The sequence below is a fragment of the Haliotis rufescens genome, unplaced genomic scaffold, assembly GCF_023055435.1.
Source record: "Haliotis rufescens isolate VD_foot unplaced genomic scaffold, xgHalRufe1.0.p SCAF_24, whole genome shotgun sequence".
Taxonomy (NCBI): domain Eukaryota; kingdom Metazoa; phylum Mollusca; class Gastropoda; order Lepetellida; family Haliotidae; genus Haliotis; species Haliotis rufescens.
The window spans coordinates 523,731-550,733 of record NW_025963935.1 but is presented as its reverse complement, the minus strand read 5'-3'; the positions used below and the strand labels follow the sequence as shown (position 1 = coordinate 550,733).

The window sequence follows — 27,003 nt, the reverse complement described above, 5'->3', positions numbered from 1 at the left end:
AATAACTCAATTTATGTTTTAATTAATGTAAAGTACAGTGTGCTTGTATGAAATATTGGACAGCAATGATTCATGGGGGATGGGGTGGGGCAGATAGGGTGTTTGGTATAGTCCATGGTCCACAACTGTATGGAGCTCAGGGGCGTTTGCTACACCAAAATATGATAATTCCTTACAACTATTAATGAATGACTAGGTCGTCATTACAGGTTCTACTACACTAAATCAGAACCGGTTGGGACAGTGCGGTTTTTCAGCCTTCAGTGCAGATCGAGAGTCATCTGCAGGATGTGATTGGATGATATTGTGTAAGATTTTTATGTCTTTTAAATGTACATCCATCCAGTAAATATATTGTTCTATTTCTGACTTGGGTATAATTGTATACTCAACAACAAAAGTTGAATACCAATATTTTAGTGTATTTTTCAAACAAGTAAAGTTTGGTTTTCAATATCGTAGTACATGTTTGGAATCAACTCACAAAAACGCAACTGCTACAGAAAAGCATGCATTTCATGAAAAAGACTTTTATGCAAGCCCCATGCATTTCACTACCCAAGAATGGGTACATAAACATGTGCGTTAACGGGATTCCATATGCATTTAAACGTTTAGCATCGTGCTGACAACAACCACTCAGAAAAACAACAAAATTACGCATTATTCAACATTACGAAATGCCCAACTGTTCGAAATGAGCGTCTGCGAGCCATTGGTATGCTTGAAGCAGGATCGAGTCAACGTGATGTTGCAAGATCAATTTATTGTCCACAGAAACACCATTTGTTTATGGCAACGTTGGCAACATACACATGCAGTCAGGGACCATCCTCGGAGTGGCAGGCCACGTGTAACCAATAATCAATAAGACAACTGGATTCGAGCAACATACCTACGAAATCGATTCCAGCCAGCCACAGTGATTGCAGGAAGCATCCCTGGCCTTTGACGAATATCTTCACAAACCGTACGTCGTTGCCTCAGATGTGCAGGGATTGTCGCCAGAAGACCCGCCAGACGTCCCATTTTGACTGGAAACCACCGTCAAGTACGTCTACAGTGGTGCAGACAGCGTCTACGCTGGACGGCCATGCAGTTGGGACAAGTTCTATTCACTGACTGTCATGGCACAGGCATTACCTTTCAACATGACAACGCCCAGCCTCATATTGCTCGACTTGTTCAGGATTCTCTTCAACAAAACAACCTGAATGTCATCCCCTGGCTGTCTTGCTCCCCTGATCTCTCACCAATCGAGCACATGTGAGATGAGATGGATCTGCGTCTTCTATGTCAACCACGTGTTCCACAGATACTCCAGGAACTTCGAAACATGCTCCAGCAGATATGGACAGATATCCCACAGGACTTTGTGCGACGCCTGGTCCATTCAATGAGACGAAGATGTGTTCCTTGCGTCGGAACCAGAGGTGGACACACACCCTGTTGATTGATTTGTAAATTGACATTTTGGCATGTTCATGTTTTTTTTATGAAATCACGCATTTTCTGAAGTCAGTATGGCAAATTAAACCATTTGAACACTAAAAGGAGACTTTTATCCGTTGGAAATCAAAATTGATTTAGATTTGGTAAAAAACATAACTTTGCATTAAATCTTATTCAATGTCACAGAGACCTTTGTTGTTCAGTATAATATGTTGTGAGTTGTCATGACTGCTAATTTTACAAGGCTAATAATATAATAATAGCCCATAACGTTATATCTGTCAGTTCGTTATAAGCGTGTTCGTCATAAACCTAGTTTACTGTATTGCAATACGGTCGTCAGCAAGACACATATTGCAATACAATCCATATTTTCCCATACAGCCTAAGAAGTACATTCCATAACATCCCATTACATTCCATATTGATGACGTAATATGTAGTCTCGTTTATCCATACTACCTGTCTTGCAGTCTGAAGTTTGAAGTCTGGATTATTGCATGAAGAAGTACAAATGTATATAATTTGGACACCAATACATCTTGCAGTATGTATGGAAATACAGCTCTCCATTTTGTGATATGTTGCAATACAGTGTTTATGCCAATACGCCAACCCTACTGTAAAACCCTGAATATGGAACATATTTCACATGCAAACATTCTTGTTGTATTTAGATCTTGGTTCTGAAGATAAAGCTTCCAACACCAATAGTAACAAAAGCACCGTGTTAATATGACACAAATGCCCTCATCAAGTTGTTGTTGCCAGTGAGGGCACGGGGGGCCCAGTCGTCTAAGGCGCCTCAATTCGCTGTGCAGAGTTGCGTCCCTTGCACAAGCCAGAAACCTATGATTGTAGGTTCAAATCAAATCGTCCCAATTATGTTTCTAGGTTTGTCAGCACCATACCCGTGCTCGTAGGTTTCACCGAAGTGGTTAACGTCTGATACCTGCATCACTTCGGGTTTTCCTCCCACAATAAGCTGACATGCCATGATATAACTGGAATACTGTTCATAGTGGTGTTACACCCACTCACTCACTCACTTGTTGACAGTGTGAAGGCCCCAACATGAAAATGTGTGTAGTATGTGCAAGTGACCGTCGATGTACATTTAATGGGAAGCTTGTGGGTGATACATACAATGCATACATTTCAAGATGTAATATGCAGTTCACGTGTCACATTTACCAGGAGTTGCTGTCATAGCTCGTCACATTACGAGTTTGCAATAACATTGCTGCCACAACATACTAACTGCCTCCTGTGTTGAACAGAGAGAGGGGGGACATTGCTGTATTTGAGCACAGAAATAAGCTCTCTTTGTCTTGGAGATCATCCTGCTCTAATTATGAACATTGTCATATAAGCTGAAGGACTTTCAGATGCCATTATGAATTCATGAAATCAAAACCCGAGAATCAAACCATTGAATAGTTAAAGGTGAAAATTGAAACAGCTTGGAAGTTGACACCTGTGGAGATCCAGGTTACTATAGGTCTTCAGCAACCTGGCTTGTCGTAAGAGCCAACAGGATCGGGTGGTCAGGCTCACTGAGCGTAGAATGATGCTCATGATGTTAATCACTGGATTGTCAGGTTCTGGCCTCGATTATTTACAGACTGCCTTCATATAGTCGGAATATTCCTGAGTACGGCGTTAAAAAACTTTCTTCACAGATCCTATTGAAATTTATGGTAGTGTGTACAAAACTGTGCACAGGGCTTGTAGTGGGTTTCTTTATGAGTTGCGAAAAAGTGGCATGTTTTTAATTATCGTGGAATGGTGTTGTCATTCCAGCAGGGTGTTTTTCCCATTTTGCATTATGTTTACCGTCATACATCGAGGAGGCGAATGTTGAGAATTGAGGTAGTGGTACAACAGCAAGTTTTACTCTATAAGACAAGATGTGTGTCTCTTCACTTCCGTTTCTTCAGTCTTCTTTGAGCTTGTACACTGGTGTTTTCTGTTGATTAAGACATTTGTTACTGACTCTGAAGGCCAGGGTTTGACTCCATTAAAACGTACATACATCTGTTCCTGCCTGTTGTCAGACTCTGTACCATCAAGGACATCTGTTCCTGTCCATTGTCAGACTCTCTACCATCATGGACATCTGTTCCTGTCCATTGTCAGACTCTGTACCATCATGGACATCTGTTCCTGTCCATTGTCAGACTCTGTACCATCATGGACATCTGTTCCTGCCTGTTGTCAGACTCTGTACCATCAATGACATTTGTTCCTGCCTGTTGTCAGACTCTGTACCATCAAGGACATCTGTTCCTGTCTGTTGTCAGACTCTGTACCATCATGAACATCTGTTCCTGTCTGTTGTCAGACTCTGTACCATCATGGACATCTGTTCCTGTCTGTTGTCAGACTCTGTACCATCATGGACATCTGTTCCTGCCTGTTGTCAGACTCTGTACCATCAAGGACATTGGTTACTGCCTGTTCTCAGACTCTGTACCATCAAGGACATTGGTTCCTGTCTGTTGTCAGACTCTGTACCTTCAATGACATTGGTTATTGCCTGTTGTCAGACTCTGTACCATCAAGGACATTGTTTCCTGCTCGTTGTCAGACTCTGTACCATCAAGGGCATTGGTTACTGCCTGTTGTCAGACTCTGTAACATCAAGGAAATCTTTTCCTGCCTGTTGTCAGACTCTGTAGCATCATGGACATCTTTTCCTGCCTGTTGTCAGACTCTGTACCTTCAAGGACATCTGTTCCTGCCTGTTGTCAGACTCTGTAGGTTCTACTTCACCAAATCAGAACCAGTTACGACAGTGCGGTTTTCGTAGGGAGCCTTCAGTGCAGATCGAGAGATTCCGTTATAGCTGTTGAATGCTAAGTTATTTAAAAAAAATATAACGTTACTATAGAAAGTAAGGATAAGAATTTATGGATGAACAACTTCTTTATTACAATTAAGAGCAACGTTTCGGTGTAGGTTCTAACACCTGTTGTCAGACTCTGTACCATCAAGGGCATTGGTTACTGCCTGTTGTCAGACTCTGTACCATCAAGGAAATCTTTTCCTGCCTGTCGTCAGACTCTGTACCAGTCAGTGCCATAAACAAAGGATGAAGCCAGTTATGTAAACAACGGGATTATGGCTGATTGGGGTCTTTGATGAGTTGATGGTACGCCAGGGGTATGTATATCCTTGGTCACGGTTGATTGAGGGCTGAAGTCTTTTGATGTTGATGGCTTCTTGTAGCTTCCTGATCTTGAAGTCTTTGAGGTTGGTGGCGAGTGTTGTGACTCTCTCCCGCTGAATCCTGTGGCTTGGGTTGTCATGGATGTGGTCTGATAGAACTGATTTAGAGTCATCTTTGGAGACTTAGCTTTGATGTTCTTTGATTTGGGTTTTGAGGGGCCTAGATGTTTCTCTTATGTAAGCTTGTCCACAATTGCATGGAATGTGGTACACTGCTTCTGATGTTTCTGGCTTGTGGCTGGAAGGAGGTTTCCCTGTGGCTTTAATTGTGTTCTGAATAGTATGACTTCTTTTGAAGACTACATCAATGTTGGCCTGTTTCTTTCAGAGTCTCTGGATTTTGCGGCTAACTAGTCCAAAGTAGGGGAGGCTGATCACAAAGGGTGCAGACTGTTGACGTGGGGATTCCTGAGATTTCCTAGTGATGTTCTGTATCTGTTATACTAGTTGCTCGGGATAGAGGTTATGCTGTGTAAATACTTGTTTGAGGTGGCTTAGTTCAGTAGTTAGATGTTCATCCATAAATTCTTATCCTTACTTAGTACTCCAACTTCTAAATGCCTATCAAAGAAGTTACTATAGAAGTCAATCGGAAAACATTTGGTTGTGTGTAACCTGTAGGGTGAGTGCACATTTCAGTAGTTCATACTTTACATGCTTTCCTGTTTATATTTCACCATGGATACAACATGGAGGCAAATTTAAACATAATGACAGTGAAGTTGGGGACATTTTGGGTTGAATGGAGCATTTGGATGGCCATGAAATGAATGTTGCTTCGTATTGTGGTCGAACTCAGGATGAACCCCCAGGGTACCTCTGTCCATCAAGCCCTCTGAATTTGTTGAAACTGATGAATTTGACAACAAATTAGGATAAAGTCACCTCTGCCACAACAATTTCTGCCTTGTGTCAATCACTTGCCGGTCAAGTTACGCGATGCCGTTATCTTGAGTATGAAGCATGTACACTGCTGACAGCAGAATATGTCACAAATCCCCTTATTTATAGTAAACAATGTAGCATAGCCATATATCTTTCTGTTAGGTGCTTTTGTGTGAATGAAAGATGCTATTTTTCTATTAAATTTCTTAAAACAGACTTTCTTTTCTCTCATATGACTTTCAAATATTTACTTTTCTCCCTCAAGAACTGACTCCTGGCTGTTATATCCAAACTGGTTTGCCATTTGATATTGTCTGAAGACTTTTTTTCAGGTTTTAGCATGCCTGATGTTGACTGGGGAGGTATATGTGCACTCATGCAGAAGAAGTAGAAGTTTTCACATCCAATTTGGCATATTGAGAAGCTGATCCGAAGTCCTGTGTTGGCAGTGTGTGATCCACAACCCTTGTTTTGCCTCGCTGCGCTCTATTACCTTGTAGACATTGTGGAACTTGGACATGTAGGTACATTAAGTACATTTCAGAAGCCCAGTCCACTTGAGGCCCCTCTGTTGCTCACTGTCAAGTGCTGTAATAAGATCACCCTCATGCACTAGACATATCTGTCAGTGCTCCCTTAATGCCTCACAGTGCATCAAGTAAGGGCTATACACCAGTCCCAGAACCTGCTTAGATAAAAATAATATCCACTGGCTCTTTTGTAATGTGACATTATGGTTCTGAAATCATCTGTAAAGAATATGATAGTGTTCGACAATACTAAATTATCTCCCCTGTTTAGTAAAATGCATTGTATCTTTCATTGCCCTATAAACCCATAATTTTTTGGAGAGAAACACTATTTTAAGTTGGTATTGCATGAACAAAAATAATTACATTTATGTCAGGATAAGCTGTACATTTTCTAAAGTATATGGACTTTCATTGAAACTGGCAAATAACTGAAATTAGCAAGTTTAGCCACCTTGAAACATTTAACAGTAAGTATGTTTGATGTCCTGTGAGTATTTGAAAGTCTTAACTAAATAAATCAATAGAGTTTAGTGTAATTTCCTTCCATGTTGTGGTTTCTAAGAGCTTTCTTCTACTTGAACGTCCATTTCCATTTCTTGGCTTTCATAGGCGGTGTGGTTCACTGGTCAGCATTTGAGATTGCTGGCAACACCCCTTTACTTCCTATTTTCTGGTAAAGTTCACTATCCAGCCTTCCATATATGATGACTTTAAAGCTGCTTAATGTGTTCCTTGCTTATTGTTGGCCTGAATTCAATGCTCTCTGTCCAAGTTTGAGATTTTTTTCTGATTCCTTTCCATGTGTACTCATGTCACCAGCCTATATCATAGGTGATTATACTTTTGATTTTTGGAGTAAATGAAAGCACAAACATTTGTGATAGCCCCTCCATAGATGATTTACCAAATGCTGACAGCCATTTGAGTGTTTAATAATAATTATATAAACAATGGATGGTGTAAGTCCGAGCAATCTCAAACAATATCAATCACATCAAAAACCAGTGTCAAAACCATTTTCAATGAATGTAGCAGACTCTGCTATGTTCTGAAGATGTCAGCAAATGAAGGCAAACAACAGACTACTACTCAATTTTAAATATGTATTGTTACTGGTTTTGAGATTTAAAGATTTGTTCAATTCTTATAGTCGAAAAAATATTTTAGGGTGATATGATCTATGCAGCCTCAATCATTTATAGAATTGACCCTTGACCCCTTTCTGTTATGAAATATGAATGTAGTGCATGAAGGTAGAAACCTCTTTATTAATACAGAAATACCTTTTGTAAAACATTGATGAAGTGAACATCATCAAACTCTCACAACTCTTACCGTGTATTTAGTACTGTCTTTTTCAACATGATGACTTATGCTGAATGTGAACACAGCTATTTTCAAGAAGGTGACATTTGGTGCGACACTGGGGGTGGTGTGTTTAGCTTCCTGAACTAAGAAAAGGAGCTGGCTAAGCTAGTCATTTTTTGTTTTTTATTGCTACTCTAAGGCCAAACTGTGCACACATGTACATGTTATAGCTGTTGAATGCTTAGTTATATTTTACAAAAATATAACATTAAGTACTATAGAAGTCTATGGGGAAACATTTGGTTGTGTGTAACCTGTACCATTAAGGACATTTGTTCCTGCCTGCCATTTGCTTGGAATTGATAACATTTCAAAATGGTTCTCAGTAATCAACTCTGTCTTCATTGTTTCTACAGCTTATTAAGTGCCACTGAAAGACATTTCTCAGATATCATTATCGTGAAGCATTGCATGTCTGGTATATACCCAGCAATGATGTCAATATTTAACGAGATGTAAATTTGACCCCATTTTTAGCATGAAGGCTATGGTAGCCCTTTTGTAAACCTATTATCAGCCAATTATTTAGTTTCCGATGAATTGATCATTAGTTTTCTAAATGTTCCAGAAAAAATGTAAGGTGAGCTACATGTTGTTATCTTAAAACTTAAAACTACAGAAAGAAATCCTCTTGATTCCATCACCTCAAAAAACATTACTTCTAAAATCTTCATAACCGATTTTTTGGGGGCAGCTTGTCACAACATAGGACACATTTATCAAGGGGACATGTTTTGTTTGTTTGTTTGTTTGTTTTTTAACGCCGCACTCAGCAGTATTCCAGCTTAATGATGGCAGTCTGAAAATAATCGAATCTGGGCCGGACCAACCAGTGATGTTCAATGTATGAAGCCCATTTCTTGTGTCCCCCTCCGTGATATTGCTCGAATATTGCTAAAAGCGGGGTAAAAGCATACTCAGTCACATTTACAAGACTCTCAGGTTCAAACTTTGCTCATTTCTCTCATGCTGTTGACCACAGTAAATATTCATTGCGGCACCACGCAACACAATATCCAACCTTAATTAGAAGAATATTGGGGGTTTAAATCCAAGATATGACCAATTTGTAGGGGTGTCGCAGTGCAGGCGTTACACGATGTGATACATATCTTGATACAGAAGGCACCATGTGATTTGTATCTCAATACTGTATCTATGACATTTTATGAGGAAATCCCAGTCATAAGACTGAGAATAGAGTCCATAGAAGGACAACTGACTAATTCCCATCAAACATGACAATGAGTCAAGTCAACCATTCTGTACGAGAAAATGATAAGAAACAAACAGTTGATGTATTGTATTATGCCATGGAGCAAGGAAAAGCTGGTCAGTCTTGTTATTGGGCCGGTTTCGTATCCAAAGGACGGCCAAGAAAGTTGTGAAGAATTTAAAAAATAGTTTGTACTTGCTTATTCATATGGATGAGAGATCATCATGGACAATCGATACGTGGTTAAATGGGAATCGATGCCAAATTAAATGTATCGGGTATTGTATCGTGAGAAGTTTGCTGACGATGCGCCTGTGTACCGATGAATTGCAACAACATTACCAGTTTTGGCATGCTCTTTGTTGAGTAAAACTTGACTGGCACAAGTGTAAGGCAGGTAAAGGTTAGACTTGGCATAGTTTGCTTATGAATTAAGTTTCAGCCATGGTAATCTTGTTAATCCAATGTAGTTTTTCTCAAGATTAATTTCCGTTTTGCTGACTACGCAATTTCAGTGTGGTCCTGTGTTCCCCATTGTAGTATTGTTCAGGTTAAGATGGTCATGGCCTGGGACCATCTACACTACAAATGTTTGGCAGCAGGCAGAGATTTCCAAGTTGGAACAGTCACTGTTTCAAACCTGTGTGACTTACATGGTCCTCTGATCATGTCTGTCCTTAATAGTGGGCAAGTCTAGATTACTACAATATGTTCATTTCAGAGACTGGTCTAGGTCCTCTAGTCATGTGATGGTTTTGTTATTTTCAGATGGTATTCAGAAATGCCTCCAAGGAATGGGTGCTGTTGCCAGGCTATGCCAAATGAACATTTCTTGTCCGACAAGGGGAGGCATCGCCAGGTAAACATGGCTTATGTCACAGTTGACCATTGGACAGTGATGAATATGGTCATCGATGAAGACAGATGTGATGCTTATTGTAGGCCTGGATGATTGTTTGAAAAGTTTAGTGTGAACCTAAAGAAATAATCCAAAAGCAAAGTTTTTGTAAAGACTTGTTTTCGCCACATACCTCTACCTCTACCTCGAAAATGTTTGTGAAGATAGTCTAAACTAGTTGTTTAGATGAGCTGTCAGTGTATTCAATTTCTGATATCTGGGACTCTGGCGAAAGAATTACGTACCATAAAATGAAACAACTCAGATTGAATAAAATGATTATTCTGAAAGGCTCTGATGCAAGTTATTTAAGTGGTTTAAACCATTCAACCTGTCTCTATTCTTTAAGTAAAAAATAGAAATAATAAAAAGATTATTCTTGATTCATATTTGGATATTGTAACAAACAAGCATGTAAATTGAGTGGTAAAACTATTTCATTGTCAGCGAAGTGTATTGACAGATTTGATAATGTAGGCTAGCTGTCTGTCAACGTATTCATTGATTTCGCAGGCAACGTGTTTGTATTGTAGGATTTCCCTTGTCACATCGTGTGTTTCTATCAAGTTGGCATCTATTGATAGTATCAAGTATTCACTTTGGGTAGATGGATAGTTCTGTAATTTGACATTGAAGGAAAAGTACCTCGTGATTATGTATTTTGTTACAAGTGATTGAATGATCCTCTGTAGTGTGAATGATCCTCTGTGGTGTGAATGATCCTCTGTGGTGTGAATGATCCTCTGTAGTGTGAATGATCCTCTGTGGTATGAATGATTCACTGTAGTGTGGATGATCCTCTGTAGCGTGAATGAGCCTCTGTGGTCTGAATGAGCCTCTGTGATGCGAATGATCTTCTGCGGTGCGAATGATCCTCTGTAGTGTGAATGATCCTCTGTAGTGTGAATGATCCTCTGTTGTGTGAATGATCCTCTGTAGTGTGAATGATCCTCTGTAGTGTGGATGATCCTCTGTAGTGTGAATGAGCCTCTGTGGTCTGAATGAGCCTCTGTGATGCGAATGATCCTCTGTGCTGTGAATGATCCCCTGTGGTGTGAATGATCCTCTGTAGTGTGAATGATCCTCTGTGGTATGAATGATCCTCAGTAGTGTGAATGATCCTCTGTAGTGTTAATGATCCTCTTTGGTCTGAATGATCCTCTGTGGTGTGAATTATCCTCTGTAGTGTGAATTATCCTCTGTAGTGTGAATGATCCTCTGTAGTGTGAATGATCCTCTGTGGTCTGAATGAATATCTGTGGTCTGAGTTATCCTCTGTGATATGAATGATCCTCTTTCATCTGAATGATTCTCTGTAGTGTGATTGAATCTCTGTGGTCTGAGCTATCCTGTGTAGTGTGAATGATCCTCTGTGGTGTGAATGATCTTGTGTGATGAGAATGATCCTGTGTAGTGTGAATGATCCTCTGTGGTCTGAAGTTTCCCAATGTAGTGTGAACGATCCTCTGTAGTCTGAATGATCCCCTGTAGTCTGAATGATCCCCTGTGGTGTGAATGATCCTCTGTAGTGTGAATGATTATCTGTGGTGAGAATGATCCTCTGTAGTGTGCATGATCCGCTGTGGTCGAAATGACCCACTGTGGTGTCAATGATCCTCTGTAGTTTGAATCATCCTCTGTAGTGTGAATGATCCTCTGTGGTGTGAATTATCATATGTGGTTTGAATGACCCTCACAAGTGTGAATGATCCTCTGTAGTGTGCATGATCCTCTGTGGTCTGAATGACCCACTGTGGTGTCAATGATCCTCTGTAGTTTGAATCATCCTCTGTAGTGTGAATGATCCTCTGTGGTGTGAATTATCATATGTGGTGTGAAAGATCACCACCCTCAATCACTCCGAATCACTGACCCACCACTTCCCAATCACTGACCGACCACTCCCCATCACTGACCCACCACTCCCCATCACTGACCCACCACTCCCCATCACTGACCCACAACGCCCAATCACTGACCCATCACTCCCAATCACTGACCCATCACTCCCCATCACTGACCCACCACTCTCCCTCACTGATCCACCACTCCCCATTACTGACCCATCACGCCCCATCACTGACCCACAACTCTCCATCACTGACCCACCACTCCCCATCACTGACCCACCAATCCCCATCACTGACCAACAACGCCCAATCTCTGACCCACCACTCCCCATCAGTGACCCACCACTCCCCATCACTGACCCACCACTCCTCATCACTGACCCACCACTCCTCATCACTGACTCACCACTCCCTATCACTGACCCACTGCTCCCCATCACTGACCCACAACGCCCAATCACTGACCCATCACTCCCCATCACTGACCTACCACTCCCCATCACTGACCCACCACTCCCAATCACCGACCCACCACTCCCCATCACTGACCAACCACTCCCCATCACTGACCCACAACGCCCAATCACTGACCAACCGCTCCCCATCACTGACCCACCACTCCCCATCACTGACCCACCAGTTCCCATCACTCCTAATCACTGACCCACCTCTCCCCATCACTGACCCACCTCTCCCCGTCACTGACCCACCACTCCCCATCACTGACCCACAACGCCCAATCACTGACCCATCACTCCCAATCACTGACCCATCACTCCCCATCACTGACCCACCACTCTCCCTCACTGATCCACCACTCCCCATTACTGACCCATCACGCCCCATCACTGACCCACAACTCTCCATCACTGACCCACCACTCCCCATCACTGACCCACCAATCCCCATCACTGACCAACAACGCCCAATCTCTGACCCACCAATCCCCATCACTGACCCACAACGCCCAATCACTGACCAACCGCTCCCCATCACTGACCCACCACTCCCCATCACTGACCCACCAGTTCCCATCACTCCTAATCACTGACCCACCTCTCCCCATCACTGACCCACCTCTCCCCGTCACTGACCCACCACTCCCTATCACTGACCCATCACTCCCCATCACTGACCAACCACTCTCCATCAGTGACCCACCGCTTCCCATCACTTAATCACCCCTCCCCATGACTGACCCACCACTCCCCATCACTGGCCCACCACTCCCCATGACTGACTCACCACTCCCCATCACTGACCCATCACTCCCCATCACTGACCAACCACTCTCCATCAGTGACCCACCACTCCCCATCACTGGCCCACCACTCCCCATGACTGACTCACCACTCCCCATCACTGACCCGACTGTCCCCATCACTGACCCACCACTCCTTATCACTGACCCACCACTCCCTATCACTGGCCCACCATTCCCCATCCCTGACCCTCAACTGACCCAACACTCCCCATCACTGACCCACCACGCCAAATCACTGATCCACCACTCCCCGTCACTGATTCACCACACCAAATCACTGACCCACCACTCTCCATCACTGACCCACCAAGCCCAATCACTGACCCATCAATCCCCATCACTGACCAACCACTCTCCATCACTGACCCACCACTCTCCATCACTGACCCACCACTCCCAATCATTGACCCACCACTTCCCATCACTGACCCACCACTCCACATCATTGACCCACCACTCACCATCACTGACCCATCACTCCCCACAGCTGACCCACCACTCCCAATCACTGACCCACCACTCCCAATCACTGACCCATCACTCCCCACCACTGACCCACCACTCCCCATCACTGACCCACCACTCCCAATCACTGACCCATCACTCCCCATCACTGACCCAGCACTCTCCATCACTGACCCACCACTCCCAATCACTGACCCACCACTCCCCATCACTGACCCACCACTCCCCATCACTGACCCACCACTCCCCGTCTGTGACCCACCACTTCCCATCCATGACCCGCCACTCCCCATCACTGACCCACCACCCCCCATCACTGACCCACCACGCCCAATCACTGGCCCACCATTCCCCATCCCTGACCCTCAACTGACCCAACACTCCCCATCACTGACCCACCACGCCAAATCACTGGTCCACCACTCCCCGTCACTGATTCACCACACCAAATCACTGACCCCTCACTCCCCATCACTGACCCACCACGCCCAATCACTCCCCATCACTGACCCACCACGCCCAATCAATGACCAATCACTCCCCATCACCGACCCACCACTCTCAATCACTGACCCACCAAGCCCCATCACTGACCCACCACGCCCAATCACTCCCCATCACTGACCCACCACGCCCAATCAATGACCAATCACTCCCCATCACCGACCCACCACTCTCAATCACTGACCCACCAAGCCCAATCACTGACCCATCAATCCCCATCACTGACCAACCACTCTCCATCACTGACCCACCACTCTCCATCACTGACCCACCACTCCCAATCATTGACCCACCACTTCCCACCACTGACCCACCACTCCCCATCACTGACCCACCACTCCCAATCACTGACCCATCACTCCCCACCACTGACCCACCACTCCCCATCACTGACCCACCACTCCCAATCACTGACCCATCACTCCCCATCACTGACCCAGCACTCTCCATCACTGACCCACCACTCCCAATCACTGACCCACCACTCCCCATCACTGACCCACCACTCCCCATCACTGACCCACCACTCCCCGTCTGTGACCCACCACTTCCCATCCATGACCCGCCACTCCCCATCACTGACCCACCACCCCCCATCACTGACCCACCACGCCCAATCACTGACCCATCACTCCCCATCACTGAGCCACCACTCTCCATCACTGACCCACCACTCCCCATCACCTCTTGACACCGACGACCCATAGATGCAATCAAGTTGTCAATAACACGCTGTTGGATGTCCTGCCATTCATGCTGAAGTGCATCAAGAAGCGCCGGAAGTGTTTGGGGCGGTGGATTCCTTCTGCGAACGCGTCGACACAACTCGTCCCACAGATGCTCAATCGGGGACAAATCTGGTAACCGGGCTGGCCAGGGTAATGTCTGGATGTCGTTGTGGTGTAAGAAGTCCTGACAAACACGCGCAATATGCAGTCGAGCGTTGTCCTGCTTGAACTGTCCGCCATGAACGTTTACGTGAGGAAGAACGTAAGGCTGTAGGATCAAGTCTCTGTAACGCACACCTGTCAATGCACCTGCCACATGCACGAGAGGCGTCCTACCACCGTGATGAATTCCGGCCCATACCATGACACTCCCGCCGCCAAATGGGACAACCTGCTGCACACAGTTGGGGGCGTAACGTTCACCCCGACGTTTGTAGACACGTGCACGCCCATCAGCACGTGTGAGTAGGAAACGGGACCCGTCAGTAAACAGTACATTTCTCCACCTTGCACGTGCCCTTCTAACCCTCTGTTGGCACCAAAGCAGACGGTCCACCAGATGACTTGGGGTCAAGACATGACGTCGAATAGCCTCCCTCAGTCTGTTGCGTACCGTTTGATCTGATATTCTGCGTAACCCAGGGATCTATGTGGTTGTAGACGTGGCTGTGGTAGTGTGGTAGTGGCGGAGGTGTCGCAGCCGGATGTATCGATCTTGTGCTTGGGTTGTCACTCTTGGTCTTCCTGACCGTGGACTGTCGTCAACTCTGTTGGTGTTGTTGTATCGGGACCACAGTGCGGAGATTGTCTGTCTGGATACGCCAAAGTGCCTGGCCATTTCTTGCTGAGTTGCTCCAGCTTGTATTCTCCCAATGGCGTTGTTCCATTGAGCTGCATTCAGTCTTGGCATTCTGTCATCGCCTCTACTGCCGTTATAAGGACTGTATGAACAGCCGTTGAAGTGGATTTTTATACCCATTCAGCAGGGGGGCCTGCATGCCTAAATGCAGGATCCTGTGCTGCACGTTTTTTTACAGGCGGTTGCGTTTGGATGTAGCTGTAAAATTGATCTCCAAACGCTACGTTTATGTGCTTTGCATGTGTTTTTGCAAATTATAGACACATCATCTTTCTGTTTGACTTATTTGGTTCTCATTTAATGTAACTATTTTAGATATTTGGCAAAAGGTGGTTTTACATCTATGTCAAGTTTCTTTTTTTGAAGAGTATATAATCAAATCGAGTTATATGCGTATGTTCAACGACATACATTCATCTAAGAGTGAAGTTTGGTAGCTACAGTGGTGGTGTGACAATTTGTATTAGAGAATCGTGGGCCATTGATGAATATTTAACAAGGATATATGAACATTTTGAAAATACAGTAGTTTTCTTATTTAACAGATCAAGATTAGGTATTGACAAGGATACAATCTTGATTCTGACATATCTATCACCTGAGAACTAGCCTGTCTATGAGGATAAAGATAGAGATGGTATGTCAGTATAGGAGGACTATTTGACAGAGATTGTACATGATCACCCAGAAAAGGAACTCTTTCTTGCTGGTGATTTGAATACCAGGAAAAAAACCTTCCTTGATTACATACCTGAAGATAGCATTGATTTTATCCAAAAGGAAATTGATGATTACCCAACTGACAGCTTTGAAGTAAAGATTCTGATAACTGCAACAATTTTGGTAAGAGACATGTTGAATTGTGCAAATTATTCAGTATACATATATTGAATGGACGATATCACAGAGACAAGCAAGGTGAATATGCATGCATTACACACAATGGTGCCAGTACTGTGGACTATATGATAGCTTCCCCTAGCCTCATTCCATGTATATCTGACTTTGGAGTAGGTGAGCGAGATGAGTCAAATCACTTCCCAGTGTTTTGCAGGTTTAATTTTGCTCATAATGATTGCAGTAATGTACAAGTCAACAAGTACCATGGTGATTCTCTGCTTAGTGAACTTGAAGTTAATCCCTGGTACAAATACCCATGGAAGGAAAATAATAAAGATGTCTTTAGATCCAAGTTTAAAGACTTGTATGACCTCCTCAAAGATGAAATTGAACAGATAATTTCAACAGATGTTAATACTGCACTCTGTCGACTTGTGAATGTCTACCAAGAAGCAGCATCTATAAACAAGAGACTTTTCTGTTTCTCTTCAACCCATAAAAAATCTACACAGATCAGTCAACCACCTTGGTGGGACAGTGAACTTGAAAACTTAAAGAATGAAAAATACTGTGCCCTGAGAGGAAATAGAGACTATTGTTTAGATATAAGTGTGTTCAGGGAGTTGCGATCTAAACTCAAGAAAACTTTTGCACTTAAAAGACAATCTTATCAAAATCAACAACAACAAAAACTAATTGAATCAAGAGCTAATCCTAAATGATTCTGGAAATTGTTAAAGCAAGGGAGACAATCACAATTGCTAGTTGGAATTAGAACTGATGAATGGATGAAGCACTTTTCTTCCCTCCTCCACTCAGAAAATAAACCCATCTTACCTCCACCAATGGACACAGATAATTATGTAACTGATGTCACCCCGGCACATGAAGAATTAAATCAACCTAAAACAAATCAAGAAGTTGAACAACATATCCAAAAGCTTGCAAATAATAAATCACCAGGACCTGATGGTATTGTCTCATACAAAATATATAATTTTACCTACATTGACTGCTCTCTTTAATTAAATACTTGACAATGGTGTGTTTCCAAATGCTTGGAATAGATTTATCATTTGCCCTCTTTTTAAGTCCGGAAACAAGCATGATGTAAACAACTACAGGGGAATATCCTTGATTGATAACTGGTGTAAAATATTTACTTCTATCATAAACTGGAGACTTAAGAATTTTTGTGAGAAAAATAACATAATTGATAAACTACAAGCAGGATTTAGGTCCAATTATTCAACTATTGACAACAGTTTTAGTCTGCAGGCAATGACTCAAAATATGCAGGGAGAAGAAAGGGGAGATTTTACTGCCTCTTTGTTGAATTTTCAAAGGCATTTGACACCATAAGACATGATAATCTACTGAAAAGCCTACATGATGTTGGGATCAAGGGTAAACTGTCCAACATAATTTCATCAATGAATTCAAGTCTGTGTGCTTGTGTAAGGGCTTCAACTGGACTAACTGATTATTTTGAATGTAATATTGGCACGCGGCAGAGCTGTATTTTGAGTCCACAACTATTTATGATATTCATAAACAAGCTTTTAATTCAACTTGAAGACTGCGGAGGAGAAGATGTTTTTATATCACAAGATTTTAAAAATGGTTCTGCCATAACGTTTGCAGATGATATTTCGTCTGTATCATATTCAGCAGTTCAACTACAAAAGAAAATTGATGCTCTACACTTATTCTGTTTACAAACTGGTATGAAAGTCAATCTGAAGCAGACAAAAGTAATGGTATTTAGAAATGGTGGTCCCCTAAGAAGTTGTGAAAAGTGGTCATATAATGGTGAAAGCATTGATGTTGTTCCATTTTACAGATATTTAGGAATTAAGTTCACCCCAAAACTTGTGTGGACCCAGGCTCAAACATGTTTAGCTGCTCAGAGTCCCAAAGCTGTGTTTGCCATAAAAAGATATCAGAAGAAACTTGGTGATATTCCATGCAAAGATTTATTCAAAATTATTGATAGTATTGTAACTCCTATCCTGTGCTATGGCTCTGAAATCTGGGATGTTAATTACAGCAAAATTATTGAGGATATTCAAGTTAAGGTGTGCAAATCAGTTCTTAAAGTGTCAAGAAATACATGTAATGTTATGGTGCTTGGTGAGTGTGGTAGAGCTCCTTTACAGCTTACATATATGACAAGAGCTGTGAAGTACTGGTTCAGGCTGATACAACTGAGCCTGGGGAGACTACCATATATCAGTGTTACAAGATGCTAGCTGTTCTGGATGATTCAGGTCGCACCACCTGGTCGCACACACATTAAACATATTTTATTCAGATTTTGATTTGGATATGCATGGATAGCACAAGAAGTTGAGGATAAAATTGTTTTTATTTCCATGTTTAAACAGAGACTATTTGACAACTTGCAGCAAACCTGGAGTGTAAATGTGAACAGTTTATCTGACTCTTATTCCTATAAACATTTTAAATCACTACTAAATGTTGAATATTACTTAAATTCACCACTTCCATCTCACTTAAAAAGGATTTTAAGTAACTTTCCAATAGCAGTAAATACTGGAAGATATTATGCCTAACCATATGAAGAAAGACTTATTATTAATTTGTGAATCCTACAGCTCCCTTCGTAATGCACTTTTAGATAAATATATTACCTCTAACCTTCAGCATAACTTTATCTCTATTATTTCCTCAGATGCATATGATACCTTATATAAAATATCTTTTTTTCTTACCAAAGCTCATCAACTTAGGGTATATAGCTATAGTAAATAATCCACTACGAATTTATAAGTATATAAAAAAAATGTAAATAATGTAAATTTTCCCAGTTTGTAAATATGTCATTTTGCGCAGGCTTTATGTATTCCTGCATATGTATGTATTTTGGGCCAGTGGCCTTTTATTGAATAAATTGTTTGTGTGTCTGTCTGTGTGTCTGCCATACATTCAATGCAAAAAATAGCCTGCCCTAAATGACGAAAACTGATTTTTCTCTATGACGACAGAGAGGTTAAACACGAAAAAAGAAAAGGGGGCATAACTCAGCTATGCTTAGCTCCAGTTTATTTAAACTCAGGTCACTTGGTAAGAATTAGCTGTGGGTAAGGACAGTATATTTTCGTGGTATTTTGTTCACGAGTAACCAAACTATTCCAACACAAATATCGATATTGAAACTGTATACTCCCTTATATTACCGTAAGAAATTATGAAACTTACTTAATAAAAAAAGAAGTAATAGCGAAATGAATGGCCCTATCTAAGCTGTTAATAAGTCCTTAGATTACAACATTCTTCTGACTGTGCAAGTGATATTGGCTTATGTTGCACCATTATTAATGGAGTACTAGCCTTGTGATCAAATGTAATGAAATACTAAAAACATGACGACGTTCTATTAGATGTCATGGCTGCTTTTATATCTTTGGCAGCATCGGATAAAGACGACACTGGTATTTTGATTAATATATATATACCTCCCCTAATTACTTTTTACAATTCTTGGAGAAAGAAAGTAAACAGTTTTAATACCCTGTGATCACAATATTTAGAAAAAGATGAACATATTGATTATGTAATGCAAAACGAGAGGAATAATTCGTAAATCGTTTATGACAACGCGCACCTGCGAATCGTTAGATATCACTGTTATGTTTGTCAAACGACCTAAAAAAACTATTCCAAGACCAAGACAATTCTCCTGGAAATGTGTGCGTATATTTTAACTCAAAATATCCATTTGATTAAAGTAATATATTCAGTTTTAGTTTTAAAATAAAATAAAACGGCTATCCATGGAAGTTGTTTATATGAACTTATAATATTGACTTTGACACTCCCAAGACATTTCTGTTGAAAAATATCAAATCATAACAATGTATTTATTTTTAATTCCCTAATTCTTCCTATAATTCTCTTCCCATGCATATTCTGAACAAATAGACGAATGGATAGCTAAAAAAGGTGGAACATGCTACACTGTAAAATATGCATTTTGCTTTGTTTACATTTCAAACAAGTGCAGTTTTTGAACACAGCGTTGTTTTCACACCTAACTTATTTTGCTCGATTTGATCTCGGCACTTTGTATTGGTGACAGAGACCATGTGTCATTTGATTCTAAAATGTATGAGGAATTCAAGGATGCATGTATCACAGCTGAGTTTGAAATACGCGTAATGTTACAGGCGTCTCATTACCGGTAGGCTACATGTGAAACGTGATTTTTGTAAACACTATCTAATATGGCGGAAAGTTCACAGTATACAAAACTGTGAAGTGTATCTGCGTGTCTGATGTATTTTGAATTTTATTCGAATTTGAAGAGGAGGGACATATATATCCCTCTGGCATCCTGCCCCTGAGGGTGAAAAACAACAACAAATAACCAAAACCCTATCTATAGCTCTGAATTCATCTGGGAAATCTGGTCAGTCGTGAGACGAGAGTGTAAAGAAGGTGTCACCCGCTGGGAAGTAGCTTGATTGAAATGGTGAAATGGGAGAGATAAAATAAATATCTCGCCAATCAGAAATATTTCTTTTTAAATTTCAGCAGCAATAATATGCAACACATCTCCATTTGTTAATCTATATCGCCCATATGAGGCTTGTGCTGTACTTGCGCGAAACATTGTGCTGCCCTGTGAATTACCGATATCATATTTAGCAGAGAAACAGCAGGCAGCTTCAGTGTTTAGACCTAAGCTGGAATGCCGTGACGTCATCGACAGTGTGACGTCACTGTCATTGTACATTTGGCGCCACGTCAGCTGGGCGAACCTCGGCTCGGTCTGAGGTCACCGAGTGCAGCGAGATGTAAACAAACAGTTTTTTTGTTTGTTTTTCACTATTAATTACAAACTTATGGCGTAAAACTAACACAGAAATATATGACGACATGCATGAACATATCACGAGGTGCGGTGCTTACATACCAATCACACATCATCTCTATTTACACTCAGTTAACAATTTTATTACCTGATGATGCGAAGTTCCAAACACAACAAATGACAAAATGTCTGACAAAGTTTTTACAAGTTTTATTCACATCCAAAAACCACAAACAGTTTCACGTAAGTAAAGACATATTTACACACGACGACGTGAAGGGCACACCACGTCACTGTCAGGTCTCCCCACCGTCCACACAAACACGACACTGACGTCACTGAGCGCCGCGGGACACGAGGAGATCCAACGCTCGCGTACGTCCATTGCGTCTCGCCTAGGAGTCCGCCGTCCGTCCACTGTTGGTCCTGGCGTCGATGTCCACACCGTGCAGAGACAGCACACACTTCACCGTCTCCACGTCTCCTCTAATACAGGCAACCGCCTCCGTGGTCTTGTGGTAGAGCGTCCGCCCGGAGAGCGGAAGGTCCAGGGTTCGATCCCGGGCCGCGTCATACAAAAAGACGTTAAAAGATTGTACTTGTTGTTACCCTGTCTGGCGCTCGGCATTAAGGGGCTAAAACAAGGACTGGTCGGCTCGGAGTCAGTATATTGTGTCTGAGTGGGGTATTCATGTTAAACTGCGGCATGGTATCTCAGTGAGCTAGCACTATAAATCGGCATCAGTCCGGACAAGTACAAGCAGCCACACACACACATACACGTGCATGCACGTCGCTATATAAGTGCAATAATCTTGGACGCGACGTTAAACCCAATTTCACCTCACCTCACCTCTAATACAGGCGAGGTGAAGGGTGTTGTAACCGTCCCTGTCCACCAGTGACACATCGGCCCCTTTACCCACCAGGAGCTCCACCACGTCTCTGTGTCCAAACCTTGCTGCCACCATCACCGGTGTCCACCTTCCCCTTCTACAATCGACGTCCACGCCCTGAGACAGGAGCCGCTTCACCTCCTCCAGGTTCTCGTCCCGGCAGGCGTCATAGAGGTGCTCGCAGTCTGCTGGTGATGGAGTCGCTGTAACACAAAGTAAACTATGTACACTTCCAGACATCTTCGTCATACATCTACGTGGTTCACACCTCAACGTGGTGACACGTGACACGGTACGTCATCAACCACTTCCAACATGGCTGACAATACAAGGATCAAGGGGAAGGACGACAGCTGGTTCATGTAATCAAGGATTATGTAGTCAATGTTTAAAATCTTTCTGTCACATCCAGTTGTTGTAACATTATTCCGTGTGTGGCTGGAGAGTGTCAACGTTTGATGAACTGAGCTTTATGAGATGATACTGTCAGTACAGTTGTGGTTTGGAAATATTAGATAGATCTTATAAGACATGAAATTCGAGTATGTCAGTCTGTATGTTTGCAGTAGTCCAGCAATAAGATGGCGGAGTCGGATAAAGACTGACAGTCCAGTGGTTGACAACATGAGCACCGATCTACACAACTGGAATACGATAATATGCAAGAAGCAAGTCAGAACCCCCACGGGTCTATACCCCAGCTTGTTAATTGTTTGAGGGATTAAAGTGTGGGCTTTCTGCCTCCTGGGTTCTCCCACCTACCCTGTGTAGCAGGCTTTTTTGTTGTCGTCACTGGTGTACTCGCTGTCTGACTCGGGTCGCTCGAGGCTGAAACACAGAACATGCTGTTCAGAAAACAATACAAACTAAATAAGCATTATACATACAATATATTCGACAAAGTTTGTGTTTTTAAAATTTTGACTGATGAATACAATTTCAAAACCATTCATCTTAGTAGAGGTATAAATATAAGGTCGTCTAGCGTCTAACAAATCACTCAAACGACTAGATTCTATCATAAATACAACACAAACATTGAGATTGCTGTTAATCTGAGCCGCGCGTCAGTACAGGCTTGTTGGATTGAGCCTTATGGTGCTACTGCCAATACAATTGACTTGTTACAAATTATTAGGATAATAAGAGATTACATTTATCAGCTTGTTATTGTAGAGACTGTTCATATGAAGGTTTTTGGAGTGAACTTTCAGGCTTATATTTGTTACATGTTGATGTGACCTCATCTTGTACAAAGTTGGACAGTGACAGTATCTACCACCTGCTGGCTTCTTCCACCTACCATGGGTCGTCACTGTCGTCATCTGTGCAGCCCTTTCTCCGTGACTCGGGTCGTTCGAAGCTGAAACACAAAATATGCTGTTCATTAGGGTTAGGTGAGTTGGGTTTTACAGGTTCTTAGCAATATTCCAACAATATCTGGGCGGGGAACACAAGACATGGGCTTCGCACATTGTACCCATGTAGGGGAATCGATCCCGGTTTTTCCGCGCGAAGAGCGAATGCTTTAACCACTAGGCTACCCACCACCCAAAACCCCCATATATGCTGTTCAGAAAACTATATTGCAGGTAAACATTATAACTACTGGCCTCAGAGAAGCTTTTGCCTTCAACAAATGTGTGACTTTCAAATTTATTCACTGATGAACATAACTTATAATACATTTGTTGCAGTAGATGTATTATTAATATACCATAGCATGGTGACTGACACATTTTGGAAATCACTTATATTTATTAGATTTAGATTGCTTTTATTTATTTAATCACTTCCTGAATAAACCTAAGCTGCACACTGCCTCTGTGCTAACTGCTGAGATATATCTCTTCTCTTGGTTGAAGTTGCAGGAACTGAATAGATTATTTTGTTGTTATAAATAATATTATCATACAACATACAACATAAATGAACATTACTACATCAGCGATAGAAATTGGCACTCGTCCTATATTCCTTGCCAAACATCCCAATAGTTCAGATATCATAACGACTAGGCTAGTAAACATATGTCATTTTTAGGGTTTTATATGTTACCATTATGAGGACTAAGGACTAAACATCTTAGTTTATATTGCTGTACGCAGAATACACAGAATATGTTCATTTATTATTTTGGAACTTTACAACATGGTATTACTTCAGCTACCTACCCTTAATTCCCAATTATGGAATGATTAGTATTTTAGTCTGACTTCGTTAGTTGTGGGTGGAATGGTCCCCGCAAGTTGGTGCGTTGTTGCATAATATCTGCATTTGAGTATCAATACTGTAAATAGCAAACCTACTTCGCTCATACAGGTCAAATACTGAACATTGTTTTCTAATTTGCATTGCCTGCTATGTTATCACTGTATATTTAAAGTATACTCATGTATTTGTTGTGAGTGAGAATCAATGCACATCGTTATATATATTTTGTCCAGGATATGACGCCCACCAGTGTAATTCTGGAGGAAAATATATTTATCGTGCATTTCAACGTCTGTGGACAATGGACATTTTACACAATTGTTACATCGTCAAATCGACAACTGTCTTGATGGTTTCTCTGCGTACATATTGCCTTTGCCAATTGATGATAACAGGCTACTAAATGTAGAGTGCTGCGACCTATCGTAAATTATTTGTTGTTCCAAGTGACTTTGCTTGATGTTTTAGTCCCCACCCTCCCAAATACAAACACACTCTTAACTAGACTCTGAAACTGCATTTTACGTCGTTTGGTGTCTCGGGCTACACAGTATAACAAACGTCGATATACGACATGCTACAGATTAATATTTTAGTGATGACATTTTCATGATGATATTCAATGAATGTAAAAGAGCAACAGGTCTACATGACTCAGCGCGTGTGCAACACAGTGGTAATTCAGTGTCAGGAAAACTCTTTGCAACACTGTCACAATTCAGCATTCCGAGCGATGGCGGCAGTACACCCATCACAGATCAGCTTACTATCTGAGGCAGAAACTGTCGCCGGCACTACAAGATGTTTGATACAGTGTCTGCTTGTGTAAAGAAGGGAATAAACATGTGGCGCTATAAAGTGATAAGACTGAAATGCCGATTGCCCGTGTGACATGCGCCAAATTGTTTTCGCATTTAGCCTAACGTCCGTTCTAACTTACTCAAACAATAACGAGAATCATGCACATTTGCCCTTATATATTCTACATGTCCTTGCCATTCTTTAAAAACAATGTAGTGTCCTGCAGATATACAATTGTTCCACATAATATTTAGAGGATTAGAAGAACAAAGCTGCACGCCTTGAGTGTAAAAATAATATGGCTGACACGTTTGGCCATTCTATGATGCAGAACAACGTTTTAAAAATATGAACGAAAAAACGCATCCGACACTTGACTGAACAGATTTAGAATAATCTCATATTGTCTTCAGTCTCAGTTGTAAATAATTCTTATTAGTTCAGAGATGAAACGTACAAGCATATATTTTGCAATATAGATCTACTGATTAAAATAGAACAAGCTTTTCAGTTGAAACGAGGTATGAATGTTTACGTCCAGACGTTTGTTATCCCCGGTGACAGGCTAAACAAACGTCTGGGTGTAAACATTGTGTGAAGCACAGGACCATGTAGATTCTAACAATAAAAATATAATAAAAACTCGCAAAAAAATCATAGACGAGGCCAATTATATTTTTATTGTTACATGGTCCTGTGTGTGAAGCAAGCACCCGATTCCTTCAAAATGTAGGTCTATTCCGTTTTACATCAATCTTGGTATATTTACAATGTTAGTTTCATTTAATTTCCTAACAAAATTGAAGTACAAACTGAAAACTTACCCACCGTTTACGTCCTAACACGAGCGACACATCTCACTGCCAGTTAAGAAACGCCTTGACTGGCGAAGGGGCGAGCTATGACGTCAGTGTGACGTGTCTGGTTATGAGCATGGCATAGTTTGGCGCTCGGCTGCTTGTGCCGATCACGTTAAGATAATACAGTGTGGAGTGATACAAGATCTACAAGTCTTACTACCGTCTTACCATATTTCGTTTCAGATTGCATGTTGAGGTAAAAAATTAAGCCTACTTCATTGATTAAAGAAATCTACCTCATCATCGTGCGTAAAATATGTCTTTATTTTTATTCTAAGATGCTTTGCTAAAAGATCAAAGGCACCGACTATACTTTATCCTGCGACAAAGCATTGTGTCCACGTGAAGATCCGGGGTAGAATAGGTCTTGAGCAACCCATGCTTGCCGTAAATGGTGACTATGCCTGTCGTAAGAGGCGACTAACGGGATCGGGGGGGGTCAGGCTCGTTTACTTTGTTGATGCATGTCATCGATCCCAATTGCGTGGATCGATGTTCATGATATTAATCACTGGATTGTCTGGTCCAGATTCGATTATTTACAGACCGCCGTTATTTAGCTGGAATATTGCCAAGTGCGGCGTAAAACAACAAACCAACCAAACTAACCGTGCGACAGCAGTCACAAAATTGTTCGATGCGGGCGTCGGCCCCGGTGCCCTACGAATTAATTATATATATGTCTTCAGCATGGATCGATGCTCATGATATCAATCAATGGATTTCCTGGTGTTGACTCGATTATTTCCAGACCACCGTCATATCGCCGCTGTTATAAAAAATAATAATTTCAAAATCCGTCGTTTTTCTGCATGTTTTTTTTTAATATCAACTCAATGGACGGATAAGAAAATAGGACCTATTATAATAAACTAATTATTTTAGTCGTGTTGTATTATATTTTTAACGTAAATATGTCTCTGAGCGTAAGGGTATACAGGCAATCAAGTGGACCAGCCCGTCAGTAAGCCTGTTGGAGGATTTTCAATTTACCGTATGTTAATGCAGATTTGATTTTAAACCCCTCTCCAAGACAAAAAATTGATCATTTTTGAAATTCTGCATCTTAGAAAATTAATAAAGTGTGCTCTAGCCGCACGTATAGTGTGATAAAGTATAATTTTGCCCTGAATTATTATAACGTCAAAGCACCGCAAGCGTCATCGTGCTTTAACTATAATAGTTAAGGGAAACACTATACTTTTCATGGGGGTAGAGCAAACTTTATTTCTTAACTAAAACTCAACAGTGTGATTAATGACGTTTTAAGATAAATTAACAGAAGGCAAGGTAACAACAAGT

At 41.7% G+C, this 27,003-nt stretch overlaps 1 protein-coding gene and 1 long non-coding RNA gene across 2 annotated transcripts; one reads left to right on the top strand and one right to left on the bottom strand.

Annotated features, from left to right (window-relative positions):
• Positions 1-266: 266 nt before the first annotated feature.
• On the top strand, positions 267-9,873 carry LOC125383529. Its single transcript, XR_007222784.1, has 2 exons — positions 267-308; positions 9,454-9,873. It is a non-coding gene; the product is annotated as an uncharacterized LOC125383529 (long non-coding RNA).
• A 1,054-nt stretch (positions 9,874-10,927) lies between these two features.
• On the bottom strand, positions 10,928-26,111 carry LOC125383511 (ankyrin repeat domain-containing protein 16-like). Its single transcript, XM_048401833.1, has 5 exons — positions 25,666-26,111; positions 23,130-23,189; positions 22,589-22,654; positions 21,784-22,029; positions 10,928-11,220 (listed from the first exon to the last, which is right to left on the bottom strand). Exons 2-5 carry the CDS (start codon positions 23,149-23,151, stop codon positions 10,928-10,930), a joined length of 627 nt encoding a protein of 208 aa, XP_048257790.1. The 5' UTR covers positions 23,152-23,189; positions 25,666-26,111.
• Between the last annotated feature and the right edge of the window lie 892 nt (positions 26,112-27,003).